The following is a 24,605-nucleotide window of genomic DNA, read 5'->3' as shown; positions in this document are numbered from 1 at the left end:
GGAAGGGATGACATGCAACAACATTTTGTACAATTAAAGTTTATTTTAAAATAAAGCATTACATTTACGCTGTTATATATTTGGGGTGGTTAAGGGGTTGCTTTGCTAAAAATCGTATTGAGCCTAAACATGACCACACTCCATGGCACAGGACATGACAACGTCAAAAAAGCAATAAAAAGCATAAACAGTTAAATTATAACAGTAAAATATAAATTATTCTTGGCCTGTTTGGATTTTGACCAAATGAGGAGGAAAGAACCTGGCGGAAAATTATAAAAAGAAAAAAAAATAGAGCACCGCAACAGTCTGATGCAAAGTGACTGTTTTTTTGTTGTGAAAATGTTTTGGTTTATGAATAAATACACATAAATAATTTATACTAACAAGCAGATCTAAGCATAACATTATTAATTATGGATAATAGTAGATCAGGTTTTCCATAGTTGATGAAAACAAAAAAAGATTGAAGGATGGATAAAAAAAAGTGTTTCACTTTATCTACGCATGATTCTATCTTTAAAATAACAATGCAAGTCTTCTTAAAGCACATTTACCTTTTTTTTTCTTTTTTAGCAAAGCAATAAGGATAGAAAAGGAATTATTAGACGATGTGCTTGCAGACAAAAGCTGAAAAACTCGGGAAGTTTCTGTTGGAACGTCTGGTTGAAATGAACTGCAGACGTCCCGCCCTGCGCTTCCGCCTCTGTCCAGCAGGTGGCAGCAACGCTGATGAAAGCTGACAGTTCAGAGAAGAAGAGAAGGCGGAAGAAACAAAACCAAATCACCAGAACCGATCCGAATCTCTGCAAGGAGCCTCCAACGCCGTGGTTGGGATCGATACCAACAGTCCAGTTCTGATGCTGAGGGCGTGAACCCGGCCCGGTTTGTTTGTTTTTTTCTTTTTATCTTAGTGTTCCCGCCTCGAACCGGACCGGGTTGGTACTGATCAGGCATACCATAAGTCACTCACACAGCTGTAACGTGGCTTTTGAGCCGGTTCTGTTCGGATCTGAGTTCAGTTGAAGTGAAAGAATCGCAAAAAGTTCTGATCGCGACTGCGCATGTCCAGACATCCATGTGCCTTAAAAAGAGAACGTGTTTGGCACGGTAGATTGTTGTTGTTGTTAAAATGTGCAAACTACAGCAAACATACAGAACAAATGGAACTATTAAAATGCTAGGAGATGGCATATGAATACAAAACATGCATCATAATAAATTAAAACTGTTCATAGGCAGACAATATGTATTTATGATTATTTTGTTTAACACTATGGGAAATGGTGAGATTCTATTGCTTGAATTCTTACAGGGAAAAAAGTTGGGATGAAGAGAATGTAGCTTTGTGTAGATGAGACTGAAAAAAATAGAATCTATACAGTACAGACCTCATTTAAATGAATGGGAAGGTGTGTCCAAACCTTTGGTCTGTACTGGATGTCAATTGCATAGGTTGATTGGCAACTCTAAATTGTCCATAGGTGTGAGTGTGAGAGTGAATGGATGTCTGATTGAGGATATTCTACCCTGCGACAGACTGGTCGCCAGTCCAGGGCATCCCTTGCCCACGCCAAAGTGGCTGGGATAGGCTCCGGCAACCCCGTGACCCCGAAAGGGAATAAAACGGTTAAGAAGATGAATGAATGGATGTCAATTGCAATTTTTATGTTCAATTTTGTGTTGTTTTCATACATTCTTTTTTTTTTTAGGTAATATCTCACTCTCTAAATAAGTCACTAATTGTTTCTGGGTTTGTTTTACAGAGTGTACAGTTGTATTGACATGTTTTAAATCTTTACATGAACTGATTAGTGGAGTAGATTCTATGTAGGAATTCATTGATTCTCAATGAATCATTTCTGAGGCACTGTCCAAACATTTTTTCAAGTCAGGGACAAAGTTTTTCTAACAGAAGACAGCAGAAGAAACAGAAAAAAACATGTTGTACGTGGTCACACAGGTGGGCCTGTGGATTCACAGGTGGGCCTGCAGACTCTCAGGTGGGCCTGTGGATTCACAGGTTGGCCTGTGGATTCACAGGTGGGCCTATGGATTCAGAGGTGGGCCTGTGGATTCACAGGTGGGCCTGCAGACTCTCAGGTGGGCCTGTGGATTCACAGGTGGGCCTGCAGACTCTCAGGTGGGCCTGTGGATTCACAGGTAGGCCTGTGGATTCACAGGTGGGCCTGCAGACTCTCAGGTGGGCCTGCAGACTCTCAGGTGGGCCTGTGGACTCTCAGGTGGGCCTGTGGATTCACAGGTGGGCCTGTGGATTCACAGGTGGGCCTATGGATTCAGAGGTGGGCCTGTGGATTCACAGGTGGGCCTGCAGACTCTCAGGTGGGCCTGTGGACTCTCAGGTGGGCCTGTGGATTCACAGGTGGGCCTGTGGATTCACAGGTGGGCCTATGGATTCAGAGGTGGGCCTGTGGATTCACAGGTAGGCCTGTGGATTCACAGGTGGGCCTGCAGACTCTCAGGTGGGCCTGTGGATTCACAGGTAGGCCTGTGGATTCACAGGTGGGCCTGCAGACTCTCAGGTGGGCCTGTGGATTCAGAGGTGGGCCTGCAGACTCTCAAGTGGGCCTGTGGACTCACAGGAAACGGTAACAAAGTGACCTTAATAAAGTTCATGCAGAGATTTCTAATGGGAACCTGGTCCATCTTATAAAAAACCTCTTAGAACAGTTCTTAGTTTTCCCGCTCCGATCATTTTTTGATCTATTCACCATTATGTTGTTTTTGACTAAAATTTTTAAAAAATCTGTCGTTTTCTAGGACATAGTTCCTGCAGAGTGGCAGGAGTTCATTAGAAATTCCCCTCTGAACTGTGGTGCACAGCAACCCCGCCCCCCGTTTCCATCACATATAACATAGACCTTTTTGTCAACACTCTGTCCCTCACACCCCCAACCTAACACTAGCAGAAAATGGCGAGCAACATCAGAGCCATCTAGCTGTACAGTTTGGTAAAAATTGGACCCAGTCTGTTCTGGTTCTGGACCCACCTGCACCGTTCCTCTAACATCCAGTGGTTTGGTCCCTCAGGCCGGCAGCCATGGCCGAGGCGGGGGCCCATCTCACCTCCACCTCCATCGGTGAGCAGCCGTCCATCTTTGAGGTTCTGGCCCAGGAGTCGCTGCTGGAGGCCGTCCGTCCGGCGGTGCAGCACGCCGTCAAGGTGAGGCTCCAATAGTTCTGGCTCCTCACTAGAAGAACGCCAGCTCTGACTCTCTGACCGCTTCAGGTTCTGGCGGAGTCCAGCCCGGCCCGCTTTGGCTGTCTGTGGAGGACTTTTGATGAGCTCTACTTGCTTCTGGACCTGCTGCTCCAGAACCACTTCTTGTCCCGCTACAGCGCCTCCTTTTCTGAGAACTTTTACGGCTTAAAGAGAGTGTCAGAAGGGCGGGAACGTCCTGTGCACAAGGGGCTGCGCCGTCCCGCCCACTGGCGCTCTCTTCTTTTGCTGTGCCTGGTTCCGTACCTGCGGGCCAAACTGGAGGCCCGGCTGGTCCGGCAGAGGGATGAGGAGGACTTCTCCATCCAGTTGGCACGGTCGAGGACACGGAGGCTGTACAGCGCGGCGGTGGCGGCGTTCCCGTACATCAGCTCGGCGTGGCGCGTCTGGGTCTTCTGCCAGCAGCTGCTCTTCGTCTTTGGATCCTCCAGAACCCACAGCCCGCTGCTCTGGCTGGCCAGGGTCCGACTGACCCGACTGACTGCTGCAGATTTCCGAAACATCGAGGGGTCTGACGACCCCGCTCACAGCAGGTAGACCCAGTTCTGTCCTGGTTTTAGAGGTTTAGGTCCAAAGTGGCAGAAAAAAAATGTTCTTAACCATGTTTCTGTTTGGCTGCAGGGTCGGTTGGATGATGTCACAGGCGGCGAGGGGCGTGGCCACCTCTCTGTCCACCTTCCTGTCCATGGGCGTCTTCTTCTTGCAGTTCCTGGAGTGGTGGTACTCGCCAGACAACCAGAGCACCGTGAGGGGTCTCACGTCCCTGCCTGCACCCCCGCCCCCCCTCCACCTGCAGCAGGACTCGAACAGCCGGAGCTGCCCGCTCTGCCACAAGTTGTGCGCCAATGCCACGGCGCTGTCCACCTCCAGCTTCGTCTTCTGCTACCCGTGCATCTACGCGCACGTGAAGGAGCACCGCTGCTGCCCCGTCACAGGCTTCCCCAGCGCACCTCAACACCTCATTAAGATCTACGCGCCTGAGGGTTAGAGCGACGGCGCCTCCCGCTGGACTCACGCGTCCGCTGCTGAGAAATAAAATCACCAAGCCGTAGGCTTTTCGAACTGGCCCTGAACGCCACCGTCTGAAATGAAAGTCCCGCCCCAAGCGTCAATCTTTATTGAACTGAGCTCAATCAGTTTTGGCTCCTCCCTGTCCGGCGCTCAGAGTCCATTTGATCTATTTCACCAACAAATGAAGGAAGAAATGCTTTTGATGAGGCAATAAAGAAGTTCTGAATAAGATCAAAGTGTTTTCTGCTATGATCTCTGTTGTAGAACCATTGACTGCAAATGAGAACAGGACTGAGTGACTCCTCCCCTTTGGCGTTTCAAACAGGAAGTACCTGCTGGTCCAAGAAGCCAAAATTCCTTCTATAGAGAAATAAACAGCTGTTACTCATTCTATTGGTCAGAAGAACCGTTCTGGATCTGATATCTTTTTCCAACATAAACCTGATTGTCCTCATTTTTTTGTTTCTTCAAGTTACAAACCGTCCAATCAGATGCCTTATTAAAAGTAAGTGGTTCGAAATGCTTGATCGACTGTGTTCTTGTAGCTCGCTTTCAAAGGGGTGTGGACTTCCAACAAGCTCTCTCCGCTCCTGACGAGTAACTTCCATGTTTTTGATTTAGGGCACCTCGTGCCAAATGACTATCGGGTGAAAAGGGGAACAAACATCAGTGCCGTCCCACACAGTAGTACCTCCCACTTTCTTCTTCTGCCTCATTTTTTAGTGTTTCATTCTGATTTCTGGAAATTACTTTGTTTTTCGAAATGTTTCCCTTTTATTTTGTCTCTTTTTTCTGAATCACTTTTTTTTCTAGACATTTGTTTTGGGGCTGCATGGTGACAGTGGTTTGCATGTTTGCCCCCAGAAAAGAAGGCTCTGGTTCAAATCCCAGGCGGGACCTTTCTGGGTGGGGGTTGCATGTTCTCCCTGTGCAAGAAAATGGATGGATTTGCTCTTTTTTTATTGAAAAGTATATGAAAGATCACAACAGAATAAAAAAAACAATGAACAGAAATGCTATTGTGACATTACAATACTGGGAAATGGACAGGGGGTTCTTTGTTTGAAATAAAATATTTGGGGGGGGAAAAGGTACGGTGGCCCTAAAGTGCAAATCACTCAACATAAAACAATAAAGATCATGACAATGAAAAAAGGAAATTAATGAACAAAATCGTTTTGGAAATGCAAACAAAATTCCGCCCAAAAAACGTTTCTGATTTCCAGAAATCATAATGAAACGTTAAAAAATGAAACCATAAAGAAAAGGGGAGGTACTGTGAGACATCGCCGGTTGGACAAAATTGCATGGAGTGACAGTTGGTGTCATTTGCCCTTCAGGGCCACCGTACAAAGGTGTTTGTTGACAGGGGTAATTATTAGTGAACACCCGGACTTTGAGGCAGAAAGTGCATGTCCCTGGTGTGAGTGGACCCTGGACCGTGCAGCGTGTGGGTCAGAACACTGCAGCACTGCAAACACTGTGGGAACTGCTTTATTGACGAAGGTAACAAGAAGCCCACTAAAAAAAATAAAATAAAGGAAACGGAGAATCAGAACCAACATCACAACATTACAGTGAGAGTAATAAAAAGAGGCTTAGAGAAAATGTCCACGGCGGGAGGGGAGGGGAGGGGGGACGATCCCTTTTCATCTCCGTCAGCAGGAACGACACGACAACCAGCGGCAATGGTACCCCCCCCCCCCAACAAAGATTGCGTCATCGAGCGTGTACACACACACGTGAATGGTAATATTTTTTACGTGTGACTGAGTGAGACCATAGTGGCAACAAACACTGAGGGGGGGGGGGGGGGGGTGGAATGTGATCATTTCAACACAAACAGAAACTTTAGTCAAGAGTTAAACAACAGTAACAGAGACCCCCTCCTTTAAGGAAAGCAAATAAAAAAGTCCAAACAAAGCCCCCCCCCCTCCCCCAGACATCACATGAAAAGCCCAAATGTAGCAGAACGATGTGCGTCTCAGTGTGCCTAGTTCTGCGGCCTCTGGACAACACCCCCCTGCTTACTGCGCTCCCCCACAGCAGAGTTTTTGCTGACAGCACCAGCTCTTCAAATCTTTCAGGTTTCATGGGATTGGTAAAACTAAAGGCACCAAACCACAGCTGCTGCTTCCCCGTCAACCATCGCTCTTTGGTTTCCCATGAGCCTCGCTGGCCTGCTGATCTATGGCATTTACATGTGTGTGCTTGGTTTTTTTTTTATCAGCATTGGTAGACTCCAGGCCACAGATTGGCTGCAGAGAAACACCATAAACGCATCTGTTATCTGAGAGTTTTCCCTTCCAAACAGAAACCAAACCCAGCCTTTTCTCCATCGTCGTGATGAAACGAGATGGCGATGGCGCCCACAGAATGACATGTGCAGCGCTTTGGACCACCTTCCTGCGACAAGCTCCCCCCCTTTGAGGCTGAATTTTCAGGTACTGAAAAATCAACTCATACAGAAGCACGCTGGGATGTCTCATGACCACAACGGCCAGAAACACACAGTAACAAGTACGTAGAGAAACTTAACAAAGCCATAAATTAAAAGACATACACATTTTAAAACTAAAAGGTTAATAAATAGATTTGTTTTCTTCACATTAATTCTTTTTTAGCCTTTACAGGTTTTGTATTTCAACACCAAAATGCTTTTTTCTTCTTTTTTCCTCATTTTTTATGTATTTTAATGAAAAAAAGTGTACGTCTTTTTTTAATTTATGTATTACAACTTGTCCCTCAATTATTTTTCAAAGCGCAGCTGTCTGTAGTGGCCACCAGATGGAGCTATAGGCTGCCTATACCACAACCTAAAGGTTTCCAGGCCTCCTAGCAATAACAAAACAAAACTTGGTTTGAGTTTGGAATGATAAGAACCCTAACCCTAACCCGGTTCTGCTAAAGGTGGACTAGCGTAAATGCATGACGTCAGCAATGTTGATGGAGGTGGGTGGGGGTGCCGACCAGAGGCAGCTTGTCATGGTGCTGTAGTGTTTGTGACTGACGGTCTGGGACTGTGTGATTCAGTTCTGTGGGCGTCCCATGGAGCAACCGGATCGGCTCAGTGGTGTAACGGCAGAACTGTGGCGTGGGGGGAGGCGTGGTCCACGGCTCTCCTTAAGGAACTTCATACATGGGATGACTGTAGAAGGCACTGGAGCAATAAGCCCCCGCCAAAAAAAACCCAAAATATTTCAGTTTATGTAAAGTAGCATCACTTAATAATCTGACCTTAAGTTTGATCTTTTTTAAAGGATTTTCCGTTCTCTTAAGTAAACTGAAGTAAATGTTTCTCTGTGGTTGCGGGGGTCTCAGCCCTCGCCAAAACAATCAGTGTTGAAGAACAATACAGGGCGAAAGCCAGAGTTTGTGGGCTTGAAGTAGAGGCCAAGATGGCTAAAACACTTCCTGTGCACCATTCGAGCAAAACGGAGGGAGTATCATGATTTGGCACATTGATGCTTTTTTTTTTAAGCAAAAACAAAGCCAACGTCTGCAGGTCAGCATTCCCGGTCCACAGGTACTGAGCTGCAGCTGCCGCTCTCTGCCTGATGGGGGCAGCGTGGTTCCCGTCACGCCAGAGGAACCTGCCAACGGACGCAGGCCGGCCTCGCCGAATCTGTTCAAAAGTTCCAGTACGAGTGCACTCACGTATGTACAGGTGTAGAAAATTGATGATGCTTGTGAGATAACAAACACGTCACGAGATAAAAAGTTCTGCCGCTGTCAGCCAGAAGAAAGGTGCGGGTGGCGGCCCAAATCAGCCTGACCCAACCCTGAGGCAGGGAGGGGGTGGAGGTGGGGGGTTGGCAGAAAAGTTCAGTCAGAATCCATCTGTCCGGCTGCAGCGGTGTCTCCACATATCCTACTGCCTTTTGTGGCTTCCTATTGGACAGAAGAAAGGCACCTGCTCCCCCACATGACCTCCTACCGCAGCTTCTGCCAGACTCAAGGCGACCAGGCGTCAGCCTCCTGCTGGACGTTCAGAGCTCACGCGTCCCCCCTCAGTGGGCTGAAATGGAATAGGAACGGTTGGAGGGAGCAAATGAGCATCTGGTGGTGAAGCAAACATGAGTACCATGGGGGCACCCCTCCGTTTCCATGGAGATGCTAGCAAGTCGTCTGCACTTTACTGGGAGGAGGAGTCAAAGCGGAACAAGTCCAAACTCCTCTCAGAACCCAACTTAGCCTCAGCCAATCAGAGTCCCCCACAACAACAACAACTCCACTGTGTGTGCACGTGCACGCACGTGAGGTGGAGGAAGAGGAACAAGAGTGGATAGAGTTGCTCCAAGGAGGAAAAGACGACTGATGTTCTTCTGGTTGGAGCTCCTTCTGCAAGGCAGGCTCCTCCCTAAATGTCAGTCTCCTCCTACAAGATAGGCTCCTCCTCCATGGGCTCCTCTGTGGACCTGTGCACACACACACACACTTGTTTTGAGTTTTTCCAGGACCTTTATCCCGCTTTATGGCTTGTGAAAACAGGGATAAACAGTATGCATTTGTAGGGTACTGTTCTACATTCTGCCACTAAAAGAGTTTTACTTTACTAGTTTACTCCGCTTCTTATGCATGAAGTGAATCTGTCTTACTCCCATGGTGAATCTTTCCTACCCAACATCAAAATGTTCATATACTGAAGGCAGGACATTTAGTTAGCCATCATTTTGCTCAACAGGTAGGAAAATCTCACAAGGTGGGACGGATAGTTCCAGCACTAGCATTGGCCTGTGCTCACCTGCTGCTGTCCGTGCTCTCAGGAACAGAAACAGGCTGCTCCACGTCCACGCTCAGCGACGCCATGGCACTGACCGTTTCCGCCTCGTCCTTCTCCGACTGCGTCCCCTGACCTCCGTCAGGCTGCGAGCGCCCGCTGGTCTGGGACAAAGGCTGAAGACAGGACCAGTGTTTACCTGACAGACAGAGAGACAGGAGGACGGTGAGCCAGAGGGCAGCACCACAACAAGTATCAGGAATGTTAGTGCATGCCATTTACTCTGGATCTCGATGACCCGCTCCAAGGAGGCACAAGCTTTAGGACAGGGATTGTCCAGCGGCCACTGAAAGGTGGAGTCACACTGGAACAGACAGGAAGAGCGTGTCATGGTTTCATCTTTTGTCCCTGATGATCAGAGACGGACTGACGGTTAAAGGAGACCTGCACGCTGCAGGAGTTCTTACCAGGTCTCCCAGCAGTGCAGACACGCAGGCCTCCGACGCGTCACAGATGGCAGTCAGGTCGTGGCCCCCCTCCAGAGCCATGACCACCCGCCCACCCGCCAGACCCATCAGCAGCTGGGTGAGCTGTCCGAAACCTGTGACCACCGGACAAAGTCAGGAAGACGCTCCAAAGCGGACGCCGAGGCGCCGCAGAGGCTCCACACTCACATTTGGCAGAGACGTTGTAGCCCCCCAGAGGAGACTGATGGCCCTCCACTGCATCAAAGCCCGCAGACACCAGAACCACATCAGGACTGAACCGCTGAGCGATGGGCATCACCACACTCCTGCAGAGCCAGAATGAGACAGACTCAAAAACTGCAACCAAGACCAGTCAAATATAGCAGGCAGCTGGTTCCAGAATCAGTGATATCACAAGACAACACCCCCCGCCCCCACCCAGCCCACCTTTAGCTTTAATGCCCCACTCTGATCACCTTTTGATCGATTTACAAAGTGTTTTCATTATAATTATGCTGTTTTTTGGTTTCAGCAGAGCGGCAGGAGTTCATTATGAACTCACCGGAGTTGTGGGAGGGGCCTTTGATGCGGAGTAAGCCCACCCCCCTTCCCATCATCCATCATGCTCTTTTGCTAGCTTACAGACCCTCACAACTCCAACGTAACATTACTGCTGCCACAAAAAGCTCTCCAGTCATTCAGTTTGGATCCAGATTCCAGCTCAGACCAGGAAAACAAAGACGTACGTGGATCTATAAGTCTGCAGGTGAAAGATCCGAATGGAGCGGAGCAGGGAGACCGTGACTTACTGATTGTAGCTTCTACATAAATACAAGCTTTGTCAAACTGCATTTTTGTGTCTGCTCCAACACTTGAATAAAGAAATACTAATTTACGCAATTATCAGCCTAATATACCTTATAACTGTCCTCCTTCATATTTAAAACACCAAAAACGCATTTTTTTTATTCAAAGTTGGCTTTTAACCGGGTTGTTAAACAGCAGAACCTGTTAAAGGGACCCCTATAACCTAAGCTTTACCTCAAATCATTTTTTTTTTTACCTTTGGGTAAAACAGAGTTTCTACTTTTTATCCTTTTAGTGTGAATAAAGGCAGACCTTCAGAAGAAACAGACGAAGCTGAGTGGATTCAGCTGATTTGGCCTGATTTTCAAAAGTGCTCTGCAAACCTTGTTGAATATCTCTGCAGGCATAGTTGGTCTGATGGTGAGCATGAAAGTACAAAACGTTTCACATGACTTCATGTTAGTCGGGAAGGATTCATTATGAAATGTGGGCATTTAAATATTTAGCATGTTTGAGTGACAGACTAAAAGGTACAGGCAATGACTAAAATTGATTTAAAAAAAAGGAAGGCCCAAGCAATAACTGCAATCTGATTGGCTAGAACTGAGAAAGGAGCTGATTGGTTAAGATGCCAAATCAGCATCAAGAGTTCAGGAGGTTTGAAGGTCTGGGTGTGAACCACAGTGTTTCTGAAGACAGAAGACATCTTTTAAGAGCTAGAAATCTTTTTTAACTAATAGCAAAAGCACAAAATACATCTATAAATGCATATTTATAGACGTATTTTGTTTGCACATGTAGCATGTTACTGTTTGTGTGAACATCAGCTCTAGCAAACAGTCTGACAACAGCTCGCCGGAGGCATTCGTCTTCCTCATTCTGATCCATCCACTTCTATCAATGGGCAGGAGCTGATGCGGTTTACCTGAAAGCAACGAGGTACTCCACATCCCCCATGGGGGGCTCCACGCCTCCGGTCCACGCTATGTTCACGTTAAAGCCCACACCTGCTCCGGACCCCACCTGCAGAGAGGAAACAATGAGCCACAGGGATGCTCCTGGAAAAAATTCCCTGACAGGAAAAGTTGGGATGGTGACTCATAAAGGAATGAAAGAAATGAAAATAAAAATATTGAATTAGCAGGTGAAACTGCAGTACATGTTTAAAATAATGATTCTGTTCACTTGTGTAATAGGAAAGGACAAAAACAAACGACTTCACTTTGGCTAAGTGATGAATCATTCATTAGAATTGGTTTATTAGCTCTGTTGTGTGCTTGTTTCATTTCCTTTCTAATTTCAGCATTTAGTCTGCAGTCAGTCTGGATTGTGTGTCGTCCTTGTGTTGTGTATCTGTCATCTGTTGTGTCCGTAGCGTGCGCACCTCCTCAGGGGCTCCGCTGCCGGGGAAGAAGTTTCCATCGTCATAGCGATGCAGCGAGATGTAGAGCACGCTGGGATCCGTGTAAAAGGCCTGCTGGGTGCCGTTTCCATGGTGAATGTCCTACGGGTCACACGATCAGTCAGAGTGTAAAGGAGAGGCGGGGCTTGTGTGGCTCCACTCACTCAGTGGAAGCTCAGACCAGGCAGGGTGACCTGAGTGTTTAGGGTTGTGTCAGAATAAAAGGAGCCAGTTGTGAGGCCTGAATGTGGCCTTTTATTTTGAAAATATTGCAAGATTCCCTTAGAACTAAGGCCTTTAGCTTTCTATATTCCCTAACCCTTTAACACCAAAGCCTTAGCTACAGTGCTGACATTCTTTCCGCTGCCATAACTCTTCAATCAGAAAACACTGAAGGTGGGGCTTCATTGTCTCTGGATTTGAACGTCTCCAGGTCAAAATCCTTTGGAAGACAGGAAATGATTGGGTAATGTCAGCAGAATCAGGAACAAAGATCCGGTACCAGAACTTTAAGGGGGCACAGCTGGAGCTTCCTTGGGTCACACCATCTGAGAGAAGAAATGTTTCACAGCTGCTCACCCAGTCCACGATCAGGATCTTCCCCACGCCCAGCTTCTGCTGCAGCAGTTTAGCAGCAATGGCCACGGAGTTGAAGAAGCAGAACCCCCTGTCAGACGAAAGCATGCGGGACAGAATCAGACCCGGGACAGAACCAAAGGCCCACAACGTTGCTCTGCTCAAACCAAAAAGGGACGGACATGGCTGTGGACTCCTCAGCGTGGTGGCCCGGCGGACGTACAACTGCAAAACCATTCTGAGCAAAAACAGAGAGGGAGAGTGAGGCCTAGCTCCACTGGGGGAGGGGGGGCAGGTGCATAGTCGGGGGGGGGGGGGGGGGGGGGGGGGGGCTTACCTTCAGCTCTCCTGCTGCCACTTTGAAGGCAAGCTCGATGACGGAGCCCACAGCCATGCGGACCGCTGCTGAGGAGTGCATCTCATTCCACACGGTGTCACTGTCCACCTGGATTCAGGGGGGGAGGGGGGGGGGGCAGTTAAGATGAGGTTTTAAAAACGCGAAGACGTCAGACCGACCAGCAGCCTCACCCCGATGCCTCCACAGGGAAGGACGGCGTACATCTTCTGACTGATGGGACCTGAGGACAAAGCAGAGGCGGGTTTCAGGGTCACGTTCACAGAACCGAAGGTCACAGAGGACCTGCCAGAGTCCTGCTGGGACAGAAGAACCGCTGATCCACAGTTTCAGATTAAGATCCACACGGATGACTAATTTCAATTGGTTTTTGAATTGGTATTAATTGTCTTTTTAAGACAACAATTAGACTTTTATTCAGTTTCAATCCCTAGTTATCCAAATTATGTAACACTTGCCAATTTTTAATTAAAAAAAATTAAACAAAAAAAGAACAATTAAGGTGACTTGAAGGATATAAGTAGACATGTAAGAAAAGATGCAAACTTTGGATTTAAAAACAAAACAAAATATGAATTAATAGTTGAAAATATAAAAAGTCAGTATCACTGGCTCAAAAAACTGTAAAACAGATCTTAGTTAAGTTGATAAGATGCTTGCAAATTCTTCTTGTTATTGTAGCAAACCAGAAATGCAGCTCTTAGAGACTCAAATTGCTCTGGAATAGGAGTCAAAGTTGCTCAAACAGTCAAAGATTGGACAAAAGACCCCGAAGAATCTCTGACTTTCCCCGTGGTACGACAAAGCAAAGTCTAAGCATAAAGGAGCACATCGTCATCGTTTACTACATTCTAATCAACAGCATTGAGCAGGACAACGTAAAGTTTGAGGCTCACCTGCCAAAGCCTGCACCTACAAATGCATAAACTAGAGCTTTATAATATTCTAAACATCCCGTAAAAAAAAAAAAAAAAAGGACCTCTTAAAGAGTCTTGCTAGTCTAAACAGGCTTTGTGGAACTGAAATGTGTATGCTGTAGATATGCATTTTATTTTGAAAAGGTAAAAGTGGAAGTGGCTCTGTGGGTGGATTGATTGTTTTCGGGTGATCGTGCTCCAAGCCCCTCAGGGGTCACTCCTGGGCCAAGTGTGGTCACTGTTTGACCACGGCTCTGCGGCGCCGTCACACACAGACTCACCCAGAAGCTTCTTGTGGTCCAGTTTGTGCCGATTGAGTGGGCTGGTTCCGTACAGCAGCGTGTGAAACTCCGAATGAACAGACTGGATCTCATCCAGAGATGCCTTCCGTCCACGTATCCTCTGCTCACAGACACACGGGGAGGATGTGTAGGAGGTTTTTCCAACAGTGTACATCTGTGTGTGTGTGTGTGTGTGTGTGTATCTACCTCACAGCGGCCCAGTAGGCCCGTCTCCTGCAGTCTGGACCAGATGCTCTGGACCCGGCCTGCATGCTCCGGATGGATGTGGGCATTTCCACACACACACTGGTGCTTCAACATCAGACTGTCGTAGACCAGACCTGGGGAGGGAAGAGGCAGGAAGTCAGGTTCCCTCCAACAGACGGAGTGCTGCAGTCTCTGGCCACGCCCCCTAACATGCAGCTGTCTATAGAGGAAAAATTCCAGGGGCGGAGCATCTCCTGATCTGCATCGTATATAGCTATCAGATGTATTGTTCTACTCAAGTTCTCCATCATCCTGTCTCCGTATACTTTTCCTTTTGTATTCAACCTTAGACCAGAAAAATAGTTTAAAACTGTTTTTGAGCGTTTGCGGGGTACACCTTTATCTTTGGCTGGGAGTGAGGCCCCCACACTAACAACCTCAGGACGACAGAGTAATGCTGCATTCCCACTGAACGCCATTCGCCAGTTTCAAGGTTAAGTCAACGCACAGGCGCGATCAGAGGTCCTGCGGTACGTTTCGAGCGTCAGGCGCAGCGGTGTGGCTGCAGCGCGTTTTGGCCGTCGTGACGTTTCCGGGGTTTGGGATGGCTGCGTTTACGTCCCATCAACCACACAGGAAGGCGGCTTTAGTCTGTGACGCGACGTTTAACGATGCGATCAGCAGCGGGAGTCCAAAACCAACATGGGGGAGATGGTGAAGCTCGCCGTACCGGGAGAGTCTCTCAATGATGTCATGAACCCGAACATGGAGACGGGACTACCGATGCTTTCGTAGAGCTTTTCAAAATCCACCAACCTGATCTCTCAACATCATCAGAGTCTTCCATGAATCGTCTGTATGAGCTATACAGACAATGCTTCTATGCAGCAATGAAAACTGCTAGCTCCTGTAGCTCCTCCCACACACCAGGAACATCAAAACATTTTTGGACACGCGTGTCGACAGAGAGACAGCAGATGTGGATTTGGTGCGCGAATCGTGTCTGTTGTGAACGCAGCATAAAAAGCTACACCTCCACCCGTCACCGATGTGCAGCACTGGTTCAGCGCGAGGCTTTTATCAACTTAAACGTGGATGTGCGAAGGGAGCGTAAAAGGAGGAGGGTCCTAGAGGATCTGTTGCTAGGTAACGAGCACGGCAGCCATCACGCGCTGAACTGACCAGTTGTGAAGAGGTGCTTGACAGGATTGATGGACGCTGTGGGAGACGACTTGGACCGTCCCAGATATTTGTGGGCCAACGAGGACTGGAAGACGCCCAGCGGCTGCAGGGGCTGCCAGAGACAGAAACAGACGGACCCGCATCAGCACCAGAACCATCCGGGCCAGACGCACGGTCTTACAAATGTGAGCGCACATGCATTCTGTGACCTTTCAGCTAACTGACACACGCAGGCACACAAACAAGCACACACATTGACACTCTCACATGCACTGTGTGACTTTTCGGCTTTTGGGACATTGCATCTTAATGATAAAAAATGATCACATCATTACCAGCCTTGAGTGTTTGTGTGTGGGGGTGTGTGTGTGTGTGTGTGCGCGCTGGATTTGCACAAAGACACACACACACTCTGTGAAGGTGCTATTAATAGAGTGTTGCTGTGCTCCTGCTGTGCGCCGGCTGACTCACCGTGTGTGGGTGCACACTCGAAAGCTCCGACACGCAGACCGGAGTCCAGCGGCTGAGTCATCAGCCGGTGATGTCACTGTGGCGTCAGCACTACGTTTGCGTGTGTGTGAGCCTTTCAACCGCTCTATTGTTCAGCCCCCTCAGGAAATTTCAGGCCCTTCTTTTGGTCACTTTGATTGTTTTCTTTTCCATAGAATATGGAGCTCCTTCATGCACAATGAAAGTGACTGGCAAACCTCCACCTCTTACTAAAATAATCAAAAGTCCTCGTTTTTTGTTGCTTTTACCCTTTAGGTTAAAGGTTTAATCAATCATAGCCTTTTAGCCTTTTTCTAAATGACCTCCAGATACAAATGTTTAAAGGATAAAAACAAAGTTATAATTATTTATGTATTAGGGCTGCACGATATGGTAAATGGCGTATACTTATATAGCGCTTTCTACCTTCTTACAAAGGCCCAAAGCGCTTTACAGTCACAGTCCCATTCACCCATGCACACACACATTCACACACACATTCACACACTGGCGGCGGCTCCGCTGCCGAACACTGGCGCCAACCTCCCACCAGAGGCAAGGTGGGGTTCAGTGTCTTGCCCAAGGACCCTTCGACACATGGGCGTGCAAGGCGGAATTCGAACCTGCAATCTTATGATCATGGGTCGACCGCCAGAGAAAACTGAAGTGATGACGGGCCGGGATTAGGTTTTATGGCACCGAATCTGCTGTGCTGGGGGTTCAGACCTTCATCCTCTGTGCTGCCGGGGTTCACTGCAGCATCTGACTTGTCACTCCACAGCCCCCTGACCTATACTGTGGATGTTACCCATGCCTAACCACCATGACTCCTCTGCAGGAGCTCCGGTTTAAAGTTCGGCAAACAAACGTTGAAGGCGCTCTGTGAACATGACGTTGGCACAAACCTGGATGAAGCTCCCTCTCTCCTCATCCTCGCCTTCTCTCAGCGGGACGACCTCATCGTCCTCCTCCTCTTCTTCCAGCTCACTCTCTGTGCTCTCATCTCTGACCTGGCCACTTGAGTGCTCCTCCTCCCCCTTCACGTGCACAAAGAGCTGTTCGGAGGCGTGTTTGCGGTCATGGGACCCCTCCCTCTGGAGGCTGAACAGAAACCCGAGCACAGATTTGTGAGGGGAGCTCCAGCAGGAGGGGCTAAGGGCGCGGAGGACCGCCTCACCTGCTCACGCTCGCCTCCCCTTCGTCCTCCTGCATGTCACTGCTCTCTGTCAGCTCCTCCTCCGTCTCCTCTGGGTGAGTGGGCGGGGGCCGGGGGAGGTCTGCCCCTTTTGACAGCATCTGAAGAAAGCCGCAGTCATGTTAAGCTCATGTGTCTGTGTGCTCTTATGTGTGCGTGCACAAGTCCATCTGTGTGTACTTTGACTGTGTGTGTCTGTGTGCGTACCTTGTAATGTTTCTCCAGGAAGTGCTGGTGCTGCTGCTGGACCACCAGCTGCTGCAGGGCCTGGGGGGATTGGGGCAAAGGAGCACTCTGTGTGCGAGCCAGCGGCCGGTGGCGAGGCAGCTTATTGACGGAACGGAGACCAGAGGCCACGCCCCTCTCAGCAGTGACCAGCGGCGATTGATTGTACACGGGCACTGAATGAAAGGAGGGTCACAGCAGACTTCCAGTGAGGCGTGCGCATTTGAAAAGATGGCGTTTTTTCGTGAACTCTTCCGAACTCTGGGACTCTGATCCACACAAAAGAAACATTTAAGCTGCTTTAAAGGTGGTCTTCAACCTTTTTTCAGGCCACACACCGCTTTAACGTCAGGCAATGTTTTCACAAACCGGCCTGTCTGAGGCTTTTTTTTTTTAGCGTCCAGTTCAGTTTCCCTTCATTTTTTCAGGGTAAAGTTTATCTTCATACTCTGCAGCTGCTTTAAACTTTATCGGTGGACTGGATTTCATTTAGCAACAATTAAAATGTGATTCAGATTTTCCCCTTAACCCATAACTGTCAAAGTGGAAGCTACAAAAAAAAAAAAAAGGGACGCCAACTTCATCTTCATGTGACTATAAGGGTTCAACAGAAAACACTCACTAAAACTGGTATTTTCTAAATACTATCATAAACGGGAATCCACCTTTTGATAAACTTTATGCAGCATCCTTGTAAAATTAGGCAGCCGGTTAACATTATGGTCAGAAGAACTGTCAGGAAATCAGAGCTAACTTCTTGACTTGTCGGTCACAAAAGGTTCTAAAATTTGACAGAATGGGCTGGACCAGGAGCATGGAGGGATTTGGGAATCCAGTTTATGAGGAAGAAATAACATGGAATTTGGAGGAAACATACTAAAGCAAAACCTTTTGAAGTGTCGGTTTCAAAACCAGGGAAAATTCAAAGAAATGCTGCGTTCAAGCGCAGTTGGAATGATCGCGAAAATGCAAAATCCTTTTCTGCACCTAAAATTAGTATGGTGTTTCTGTAGAGCACCATCTATGGGGTGCACTACTCCCTGAAATACGCAGAATATCAGACAACAATTACAATTTATTCTAGTCTGGCAGGGCCGGATCAAAATGTTTAGCGGGTAACATGTGGCCCCCGGGTCGTAGTTTGCCCACCCCTGCAATGAATCCATATTTGAAGTAAAGACCCCTGATTTTTGGCAGTTAAACGCATCTTTCTTTTTACGTCAAAGGCTCTTCTTCTGTTTCCTCAGAGGAAAGAAACTTTCCAAAAGTGTTTGTATTTTGTTAACTTTGCTGGCTTGAATGTTTTGAGAAGGAAGCGGATGGAGTTTCAACACGAGCGACTTGACGTGTCAAGACATTTTGGATTTTGGAAAAAAAAGAAAACATCCCAATAATTGTGTTTGTTTTTCTTATTTGTTGTAGTTGCTGACCCTTGCCTGTAAACACTGACAACTGGAAAATAATAATAATAATAATAATTGATACTTTATTTATCCCACAATGGGAAATCCTTCTCCGCATTTGACCCATCCCCTGGGGGAGCGGTGAGCTGCAGCTGATGGCGCTCTGGAGGCAGTAGCATTGAGGGTCATCACCCCCACTGGGTGATGTTAATTGCTCGCCATTGATTTGGTAATTGCCCCCAAGACTGTTGTTTATTCACCTTCCAGCAATCAAACCCTGGATTCCTGCTTGCCAGCCCTCTACCTTACCAATGAAGCGGGTGTGGTGGAGAAGATTCCCTCGATTTTCAAAATAAAACTTCCTTCAGAATTAGGTTAGAAATAAGGATGGTATATAAGTTTATATTCATCGATTTGTCTAAGGAGAGGCACTCTTGTTCTTGGGGTGGGGGGTTAAAATAAGACTTTTAAGAAGAGAAAACATTACCTAAATACCGTTGATAAAAGTTGCCATTTTTGTAAAGCCTGAATCGAGTGGAATTAAAATCTGTTTTTTTTTTCTTACATTGAAAATTTAATAAAAAAGAATGTGGCAAAAAAAATATATATAGTATATATATAGGTTGCATTATTTTTTTCTCTGCGGCCTGCTTCCAACTCTCCCGCAGAACGGTACCAGTATGCGGCCCTGGGGTTAGGGACCACTGGTCTACATTTAAAAACGCTTTTTTCTGTGTGTTAATGTGCGTTTACCTTTCATATGTCTGCATTCTCTTCAATCAAGGCATGCTATTAATGCAGTTCCGAACCGTTTTTCTGCCGTTCATGGTGAATCTCTCTGCTCTTTCAGTTCCGTTTTGTGTTGTTTTGTGTGTTGTGTTGTGTGTGTTTGTTTCATGGTTTTATATGACTGCAATTCCTAAATTTTTAAAGAAATTTTCAAGAAATATTCTGGTTGTGTTGTTGCGTCTACTAGCATGTTCTCTCTCTTTCAACATATGATTGTGCATCATCATAGTTGTATGTTTTATAACATGTGGGAGTTGTGTAGTGTGCATTTGTGGCATGCATATGTGTACATGTTTGTGCCAGTGAACTTTTATTCTCACGTTGCATTTGTACACGTGTGTTTTTGCAGGTTTTTTTGCACTTTCTTGCTCGTGTAAGATTGCATGCACACTTGTATGTTTGTGAGATGGCAAATGGATGTGTGCGTCTTTGTCCATCTTCTTGCATGTGCATGTTTGCCGACATGCTTTGTGTTTTTTTGCATGTAAATGTTCGTGCAGATGACTGTGTGTTTTTGCACCATCTATGAAATTTTGTGTGCGATTGTGCGTGTGAGTCCTACCGAGCATTGCGCTTTGTTGTCTGGCCTGCTCCAACAGCAACACGTGTTGCAGAAGCGAAGAGTGGGTGGAGTGAGAGGTGGGAGGAGGAGCCTCAACCTCATGGCCACCGCCTGAAAAAGGAAGTTGAATGAGCGTCTCTATTTCAGGAAGGCAGGCTGCTCCTTAAGCAGAGTACAGCTCACCTGCAGGCAGGGAGGACGTCGACAGAAACTTCCCTGTCAAAGCTCCGCCCCCTCGCAGAGATTGGATGGCTTGGCGCTCGGCCTCCTGCTGGGCAGACAGCTTCTGTGTAGGCTGGAGGACAGCAGAGTAACACAGTTATTTGTCATGCCGAAGCTCACCAGGAGCCACAACCCCCATCGAAGGTCTGGGATATTTATAAGCCTTTCTAAGAATCTAATCTCAAGCATAAAAGTCTCATCTTTGCACAGTTTAAGAATCCTTATAGAAAATCAACCAAAAACCGAACACATAATTGTTATGCATATCAAATAAACTTGTGGATCAAAATCAAATGGATTCAGGAGTTTGACAGACAAGCCCTGACCAAATCTTCAGAGATGGACCCCAGGTTTCTCAGGAGGAACCATCGCAGATCTTCCACCAGCCTCGTGTTGCCACATTAACCGGAGTCAGTTGATGTAAATGTGATTCTTCCTGCACCTCGCTCCACTCATTTAGCAGTGTGTTCTGAAGTTTCATAAAGATGGGAGACCTTCAAAAAGTGGTTTCAGGTCACAGAGTTTGCCGTTCGTCATTGTAAGCACCATTTAGGTGACATGTTTGTGGTTTATTTCCAGCAATGTTATGATTCAAACTTAAGAACGATTCCTGCTTTTATTTTTGAAGTCCGTAACTCCCGAAGAAGAAAGGAAATGTGAAGTTCAGGTTGTGAATTCAGGAGAAATGAGTGGATGGACGTTTGTTTAACCGTTGTCAGTAAGTAAGGATGACATAGTCGTCCCGCCGCATGCAGGAAACGGCGCGGGCTGTGTTCACCCACCGGGATGTGCGTGTTGGCGGGCAGACCCAGGGAGATGTTGGGCAGAGAGGGAGACGTGTACAGGCTCAGCGTCCCGTCGGCACCCAGCATCTGATGAAGCGACCGGAGCTGCAGACACACACGGATAACACGTCAGAACTGGATCCACACTGCAAAAACTGAATCTTAAGAAAGCAAAAAGAGCCTTGTTTTAGGAAAGTTTGACAAAAACAAGTCTAAGGGACGAGAATTTGTTTTTCTTAACATTTGAGTTCTCTGTACGATCATTTTTCTTACCCCCTTGGGTGATTTTTTTTTTTTTTCTTTTTGCTTAATTTAAAGAACATTTTAAGAATTTTTGACTTACTTCTACAGAACCTGTCCTTGCAGTAAGAACAGATCCTGCAGGACCCACACCCTTAACCTTTACCTCCCAGGTCAGTACGACCCGGACCACATTCATGTTGACGATACCTCAGTCTGGATGTTGGGGACCGACCCCGTGCTGCCGTTTGATATGGCCGTGTTGGAGCTGTTGGGACTGCTGGGACCTGAACCCGGAGCGCTGCTGCACATGGAGGAGACTGGACCACACAGACACAGGAAATGAGCCTCGGTGCTGTTCAGGTCACAGCGCATCTATGCTCGTGGCCTCACCTGAAATCTCGATGGCCCTTTTCTTGAAGGTGCTGATGACAGTGCCGTCCTTTCTACGCAGAAGGGGGGAGCTGCGCCTCTCAGCCACCTTCTGCTTCAGTCGGGACCGCACCTTCAGGTTGGGTTCTGAGACTGGACGGGTCAGAAGAGGACAAGTTCAGCTGTCCGTCGCAATGGCTACCGTCAGTCAGAAGTGGAGCAGGAAATGATCTCATAATTCAGCTGTTTTGATTTCATTAGAGATCAAACTTTGCACATTTTGGGCTTTTTTTTTGTGATTGGGAGTGTCTGACCTGTCTTGCGTAGAGGGAAGTCATCTTTGCCTTCGTAGCTTCCCAACAGCGAGGGTAGTTTGTAGGAGGGGGGAGTGCCAGGAGTGCTACCCTGAGGAGGAGAGCCCTGGTCCAGGGAGGGGTGCTGAGCAGCCCTGCAACCGCAAACACAGACAGTTTTCTTATTAAAAGTCTTAGTCGCATTGCACCTGTACGGGGGGAGGAGGAATTGGCCAATACAGGCGGCGTGGGTTTTTGGGTTGTCCGTGGAGGGTCCTGGAGCAAAGCGGCTTTATCTGAAGGGGAGCGCAGGTGTTTTTGAGGCTCGTACCACCTCAAGAGACGGCATGAAAATGGAACGTACCACTGTCTCATGTGCGACCGTCAAGTATTTGTAAGGACCGTGTCAGTTAAACGCACTGATGACGTACAGGTGATGCTTCCCCGTGGTGTCCTTACGCCGCGCTCTAGTCGTTAGTAAGGTGGCGGCGCCCAAATGCTGTACGCACGGGCTGTGCACGTGATACACAGGGGCCCATAGGACGCCCACACAAACTACACTCTATTCGTCTAGTTTGCTCCTTTCTAACAGTCAGGCTGTACAAAAGGAGTCACTCACCCCGTGAACAGCTCTAACGCGTTCCTTCCAGAGTACGCAGGATTTGAGGGGATTGAAAAATCACATACTTCACCCTGCGTGCTGCCTCAGGTGTCCCCCTGTCGCTCGCAGCATGCCCGTAGAAGAAAACATGTGCAGGAGCATTTTTACTCTACGGGTTCACTGAGCAGTCTACGACCTTGATATGCCTGTGTACACCACAGGTTTTCTTATTTTTCACCCCCGCATCCACCCGTGAGGGCAGTTGTCACTACGGCTACAATATCTATCCACACCGCCCATCTTTTATTTAAAGTAATACCATCTGATTAGCAAATATCCCGGAGCCTCAGAAGTCTAAGGATACCCCAAAAACTGATCAACTACAGCTGTTTTGTATTTCTAAACCATTTCTATTGATTCTTTTCCATCATTACAGCCACTATGGAAGGACTGAAAAAGTTCTGTTTTCTGTCTGTCAAAGACCAAAAATCCCTTCCATGAATTCATCTTCAGTACTCGGAATGTTCGGGGTCACTGGGAAATGTGGACACTGTCATCACACTGACTTCAGGGCAAATATGGGCACACATACTAACCCACCTCACCCTCAGGGGCGGGGGGGGGGGGGGGGGAATTCACACATCCTGAATCCATATCAATAAATGAGGATGTGCTTCACACAAATGAATTCCACATAGTGCCATTAAACGCATCCTTTGATACAAACATGAACACAGAGAGGAACATGTCATTCAACACTGTGACCTGGACTGGATCATCTAAAAATAACTCCCGTGACCTTGAATGTACCATTTGACCCAGTTCAACACTGTGACCCTGAACGCATCATTTAACACTGTGCTCTAAACACATCATTTGAAGGCGAGTGTGTCACGTTCACCTGAACGCATCACATGAAACACAGTTCCACACTGTGACTGTGAACAAATCATTTTACACAGATTAACACTATGACCCTGAATGCATCATCTGAAACAAGACTGTGACTATGTCAACAGCATTAGACAGTTTAATACTGTCATCCCGACAGCATCACCTAAAGCTGACTTCAACTCTGTGACCCTGAATGCATCATTTGATACATGCAAAGCTAACCTTTCAACACAGCTTCTAAAACAAGATTTCAAGACTTAGACCCTGAACGTGTCATTTGAAACAGTTATACACTGTGATCTTGAACACATCATCTAAAACAAGACCTCAGTACAGGGACCATGAATGCATCACCTGAAACAGGTTACAGTAAATCCCTGTGACTCTATGTCTCATCTGACTGACTTTAAACCTGAACACATCCTCTGAAATAGAGTTTAACACTGTGAACCTGAACGTTTCATTTGACACAATTTAACCAAATAACTCTAAACACCTGATCAGAAAACAAGCCAATAGGCTGTGATCATTAAGGCATCGTCAGAAAACAACTTTAACGCGGTGACCCTGAACACATCATTTGAAGCCCAGTGTATCATATAAACCATGAACATGTTGTGTGAACCAGTGTTTAACGCTGTGGCCCTAAACACATCATTTTAAACAGACTTCAGCTCTGTGATCATGGAGAAATCATTGGACAGATAACACTGTTAGCCTGAATGCAGTTTTTGAAACCAACTTCATTTCGACCACCAGTATCTTTTATCATCCCTATTTTAGTAAGACGGGGGAAGTCAACGACCAAAAGTGACAAAAATCTTCTGAAATCAGTCTGTGAAAAATGTAAACCAATATTAATTTGTTTTTTTGAAATAAAAAAATTACATAGAAAGCCCACATGGATTAAAAAATCATCAATCGATTTTTCATTAAAGTAAATTCTATCATTTTTTAAATGAAAAACTATGTTAGTTTAGTCTTTAATATGAGGATTAACAAACGTAATTCCGCCTTTTTCCAACAGGATCTGCTGTAGTTTTTGTTGACAGATCAGATTTTGAAAGTTGAATAATATCAAACTGAATGACAACTAAAATAGATTCATTTTTTTTGGCAGTGATAGCCGACCCTAGTAGTCGTCACCGTGTCTCACAACACAAAAACGTAATTTTAAAAAAAGATTTTCTGTCTTGCAAGAGAAATAATCTTATCAAGAAAGAGATTTTCAAAACCAAAACCATTTAAGAAAACATTTCTTAGCGACTAGATTTCTTTAATTTTTTTTTAAAATCAGGATTCTTGGTAAGAAACCGCGAAGGGTGTCACTGCGCATGCCTTTGCACATGCTCACTTCGCCATTGAAGAA

At 46.8% G+C, this 24,605-nt stretch overlaps 2 protein-coding genes across 4 annotated transcripts in view; one reads left to right on the top strand and one right to left on the bottom strand.

Annotated features, from left to right (window-relative positions):
• Positions 1 to 620: 620 nt before the first annotated feature.
• Positions 621 to 4,776, top strand: pex12 (peroxisomal biogenesis factor 12). The gene is made up of 4 exons (XM_004071870.4): positions 621 to 885; positions 3,052 to 3,184; positions 3,251 to 3,774; positions 3,863 to 4,776. Exons 2-4 carry the CDS (start codon positions 3,062 to 3,064, stop codon positions 4,227 to 4,229), a joined length of 1,014 nt encoding a protein of 337 aa, XP_004071918.1. The 5' UTR covers positions 621 to 885; positions 3,052 to 3,061; the 3' UTR covers positions 4,230 to 4,776.
• Positions 4,777 to 5,728: 952 nt separating this feature from the next.
• hdac5 (histone deacetylase 5) overlaps positions 5,729 to 24,605 on the bottom strand; it is a 40,014-nt gene continuing 21,137 nt past the window's right edge. For all 3 annotated transcript variants that reach the window (XM_023957815.1, XM_023957816.1, XM_023957814.1), the window contains 23 exons: positions 21,763 to 21,896; positions 21,470 to 21,601; positions 21,287 to 21,396; positions 20,834 to 20,941; positions 20,013 to 20,124; positions 19,830 to 19,940; positions 17,058 to 17,251; positions 16,833 to 16,951; positions 16,561 to 16,756; positions 15,167 to 15,278; positions 13,985 to 14,118; positions 13,778 to 13,898; positions 12,753 to 12,802; positions 12,562 to 12,669; positions 12,407 to 12,462; positions 12,228 to 12,315; positions 11,631 to 11,750; positions 11,172 to 11,269; positions 9,647 to 9,765; positions 9,440 to 9,573; positions 9,255 to 9,336; positions 8,997 to 9,171; positions 5,729 to 8,670 (listed from right to left, as the gene is read on the bottom strand). In XM_023957815.1, coding sequence (XP_023813583.1) covers positions 8,631 to 8,670; positions 8,997 to 9,171; positions 9,255 to 9,336; positions 9,440 to 9,573; positions 9,647 to 9,765; positions 11,172 to 11,269; positions 11,631 to 11,750; positions 12,228 to 12,315; positions 12,407 to 12,462; positions 12,562 to 12,669; positions 12,753 to 12,802; positions 13,778 to 13,898; positions 13,985 to 14,118; positions 15,167 to 15,278; positions 16,561 to 16,756; positions 16,833 to 16,951; positions 17,058 to 17,251; positions 19,830 to 19,940; positions 20,013 to 20,124; positions 20,834 to 20,941; positions 21,287 to 21,396; positions 21,470 to 21,601; positions 21,763 to 21,896 — 2,653 coding nt within the window. In that variant the 3' untranslated portion in view covers positions 5,729 to 8,630. The remainder of the gene's footprint in view (positions 8,671 to 8,996; positions 9,172 to 9,254; positions 9,337 to 9,439; positions 9,574 to 9,646; positions 9,766 to 11,171; positions 11,270 to 11,630; positions 11,751 to 12,227; positions 12,316 to 12,406; positions 12,463 to 12,561; positions 12,670 to 12,752; positions 12,803 to 13,777; positions 13,899 to 13,984; positions 14,119 to 15,166; positions 15,279 to 16,560; positions 16,757 to 16,832; positions 16,952 to 17,057; positions 17,252 to 19,829; positions 19,941 to 20,012; positions 20,125 to 20,833; positions 20,942 to 21,286; positions 21,397 to 21,469; positions 21,602 to 21,762; positions 21,897 to 24,605) is intronic.

The sequence above is a fragment of the Oryzias latipes genome, chromosome 8, assembly GCF_002234675.1.
Source record: "Oryzias latipes chromosome 8, ASM223467v1".
Taxonomy (NCBI): Eukaryota; Metazoa; Chordata; class Actinopteri; order Beloniformes; family Adrianichthyidae; genus Oryzias; species Oryzias latipes.
Note: the sequence above shows the minus strand (reverse complement) of the source record. Positions and strands in the feature narration are given on the sequence as shown.

What these genes read in the sequence shown, in the direction of transcription:
- pex12 (XM_004071870.4), top strand. Translation starts at nt 3,062, where the DNA reads ATGGCCGAGGCGGGGGCCCATCTCACCTCCACCTCCATCGGTGAGCAG. An exon ending in CGGTGCAGCACGCCGTCAAG is followed by an intron (nt 3,185 to 3,250) that starts GTGAGGCTCCAA and finishes TGACCGCTTCAG; the next exon opens with GTTCTGGCGGAGTCCAGCCC. An exon ending in GACGACCCCGCTCACAGCAG is followed by an intron (nt 3,775 to 3,862) that starts GTAGACCCAGTT and finishes GTTTGGCTGCAG; the next exon opens with GGTCGGTTGGATGATGTCAC.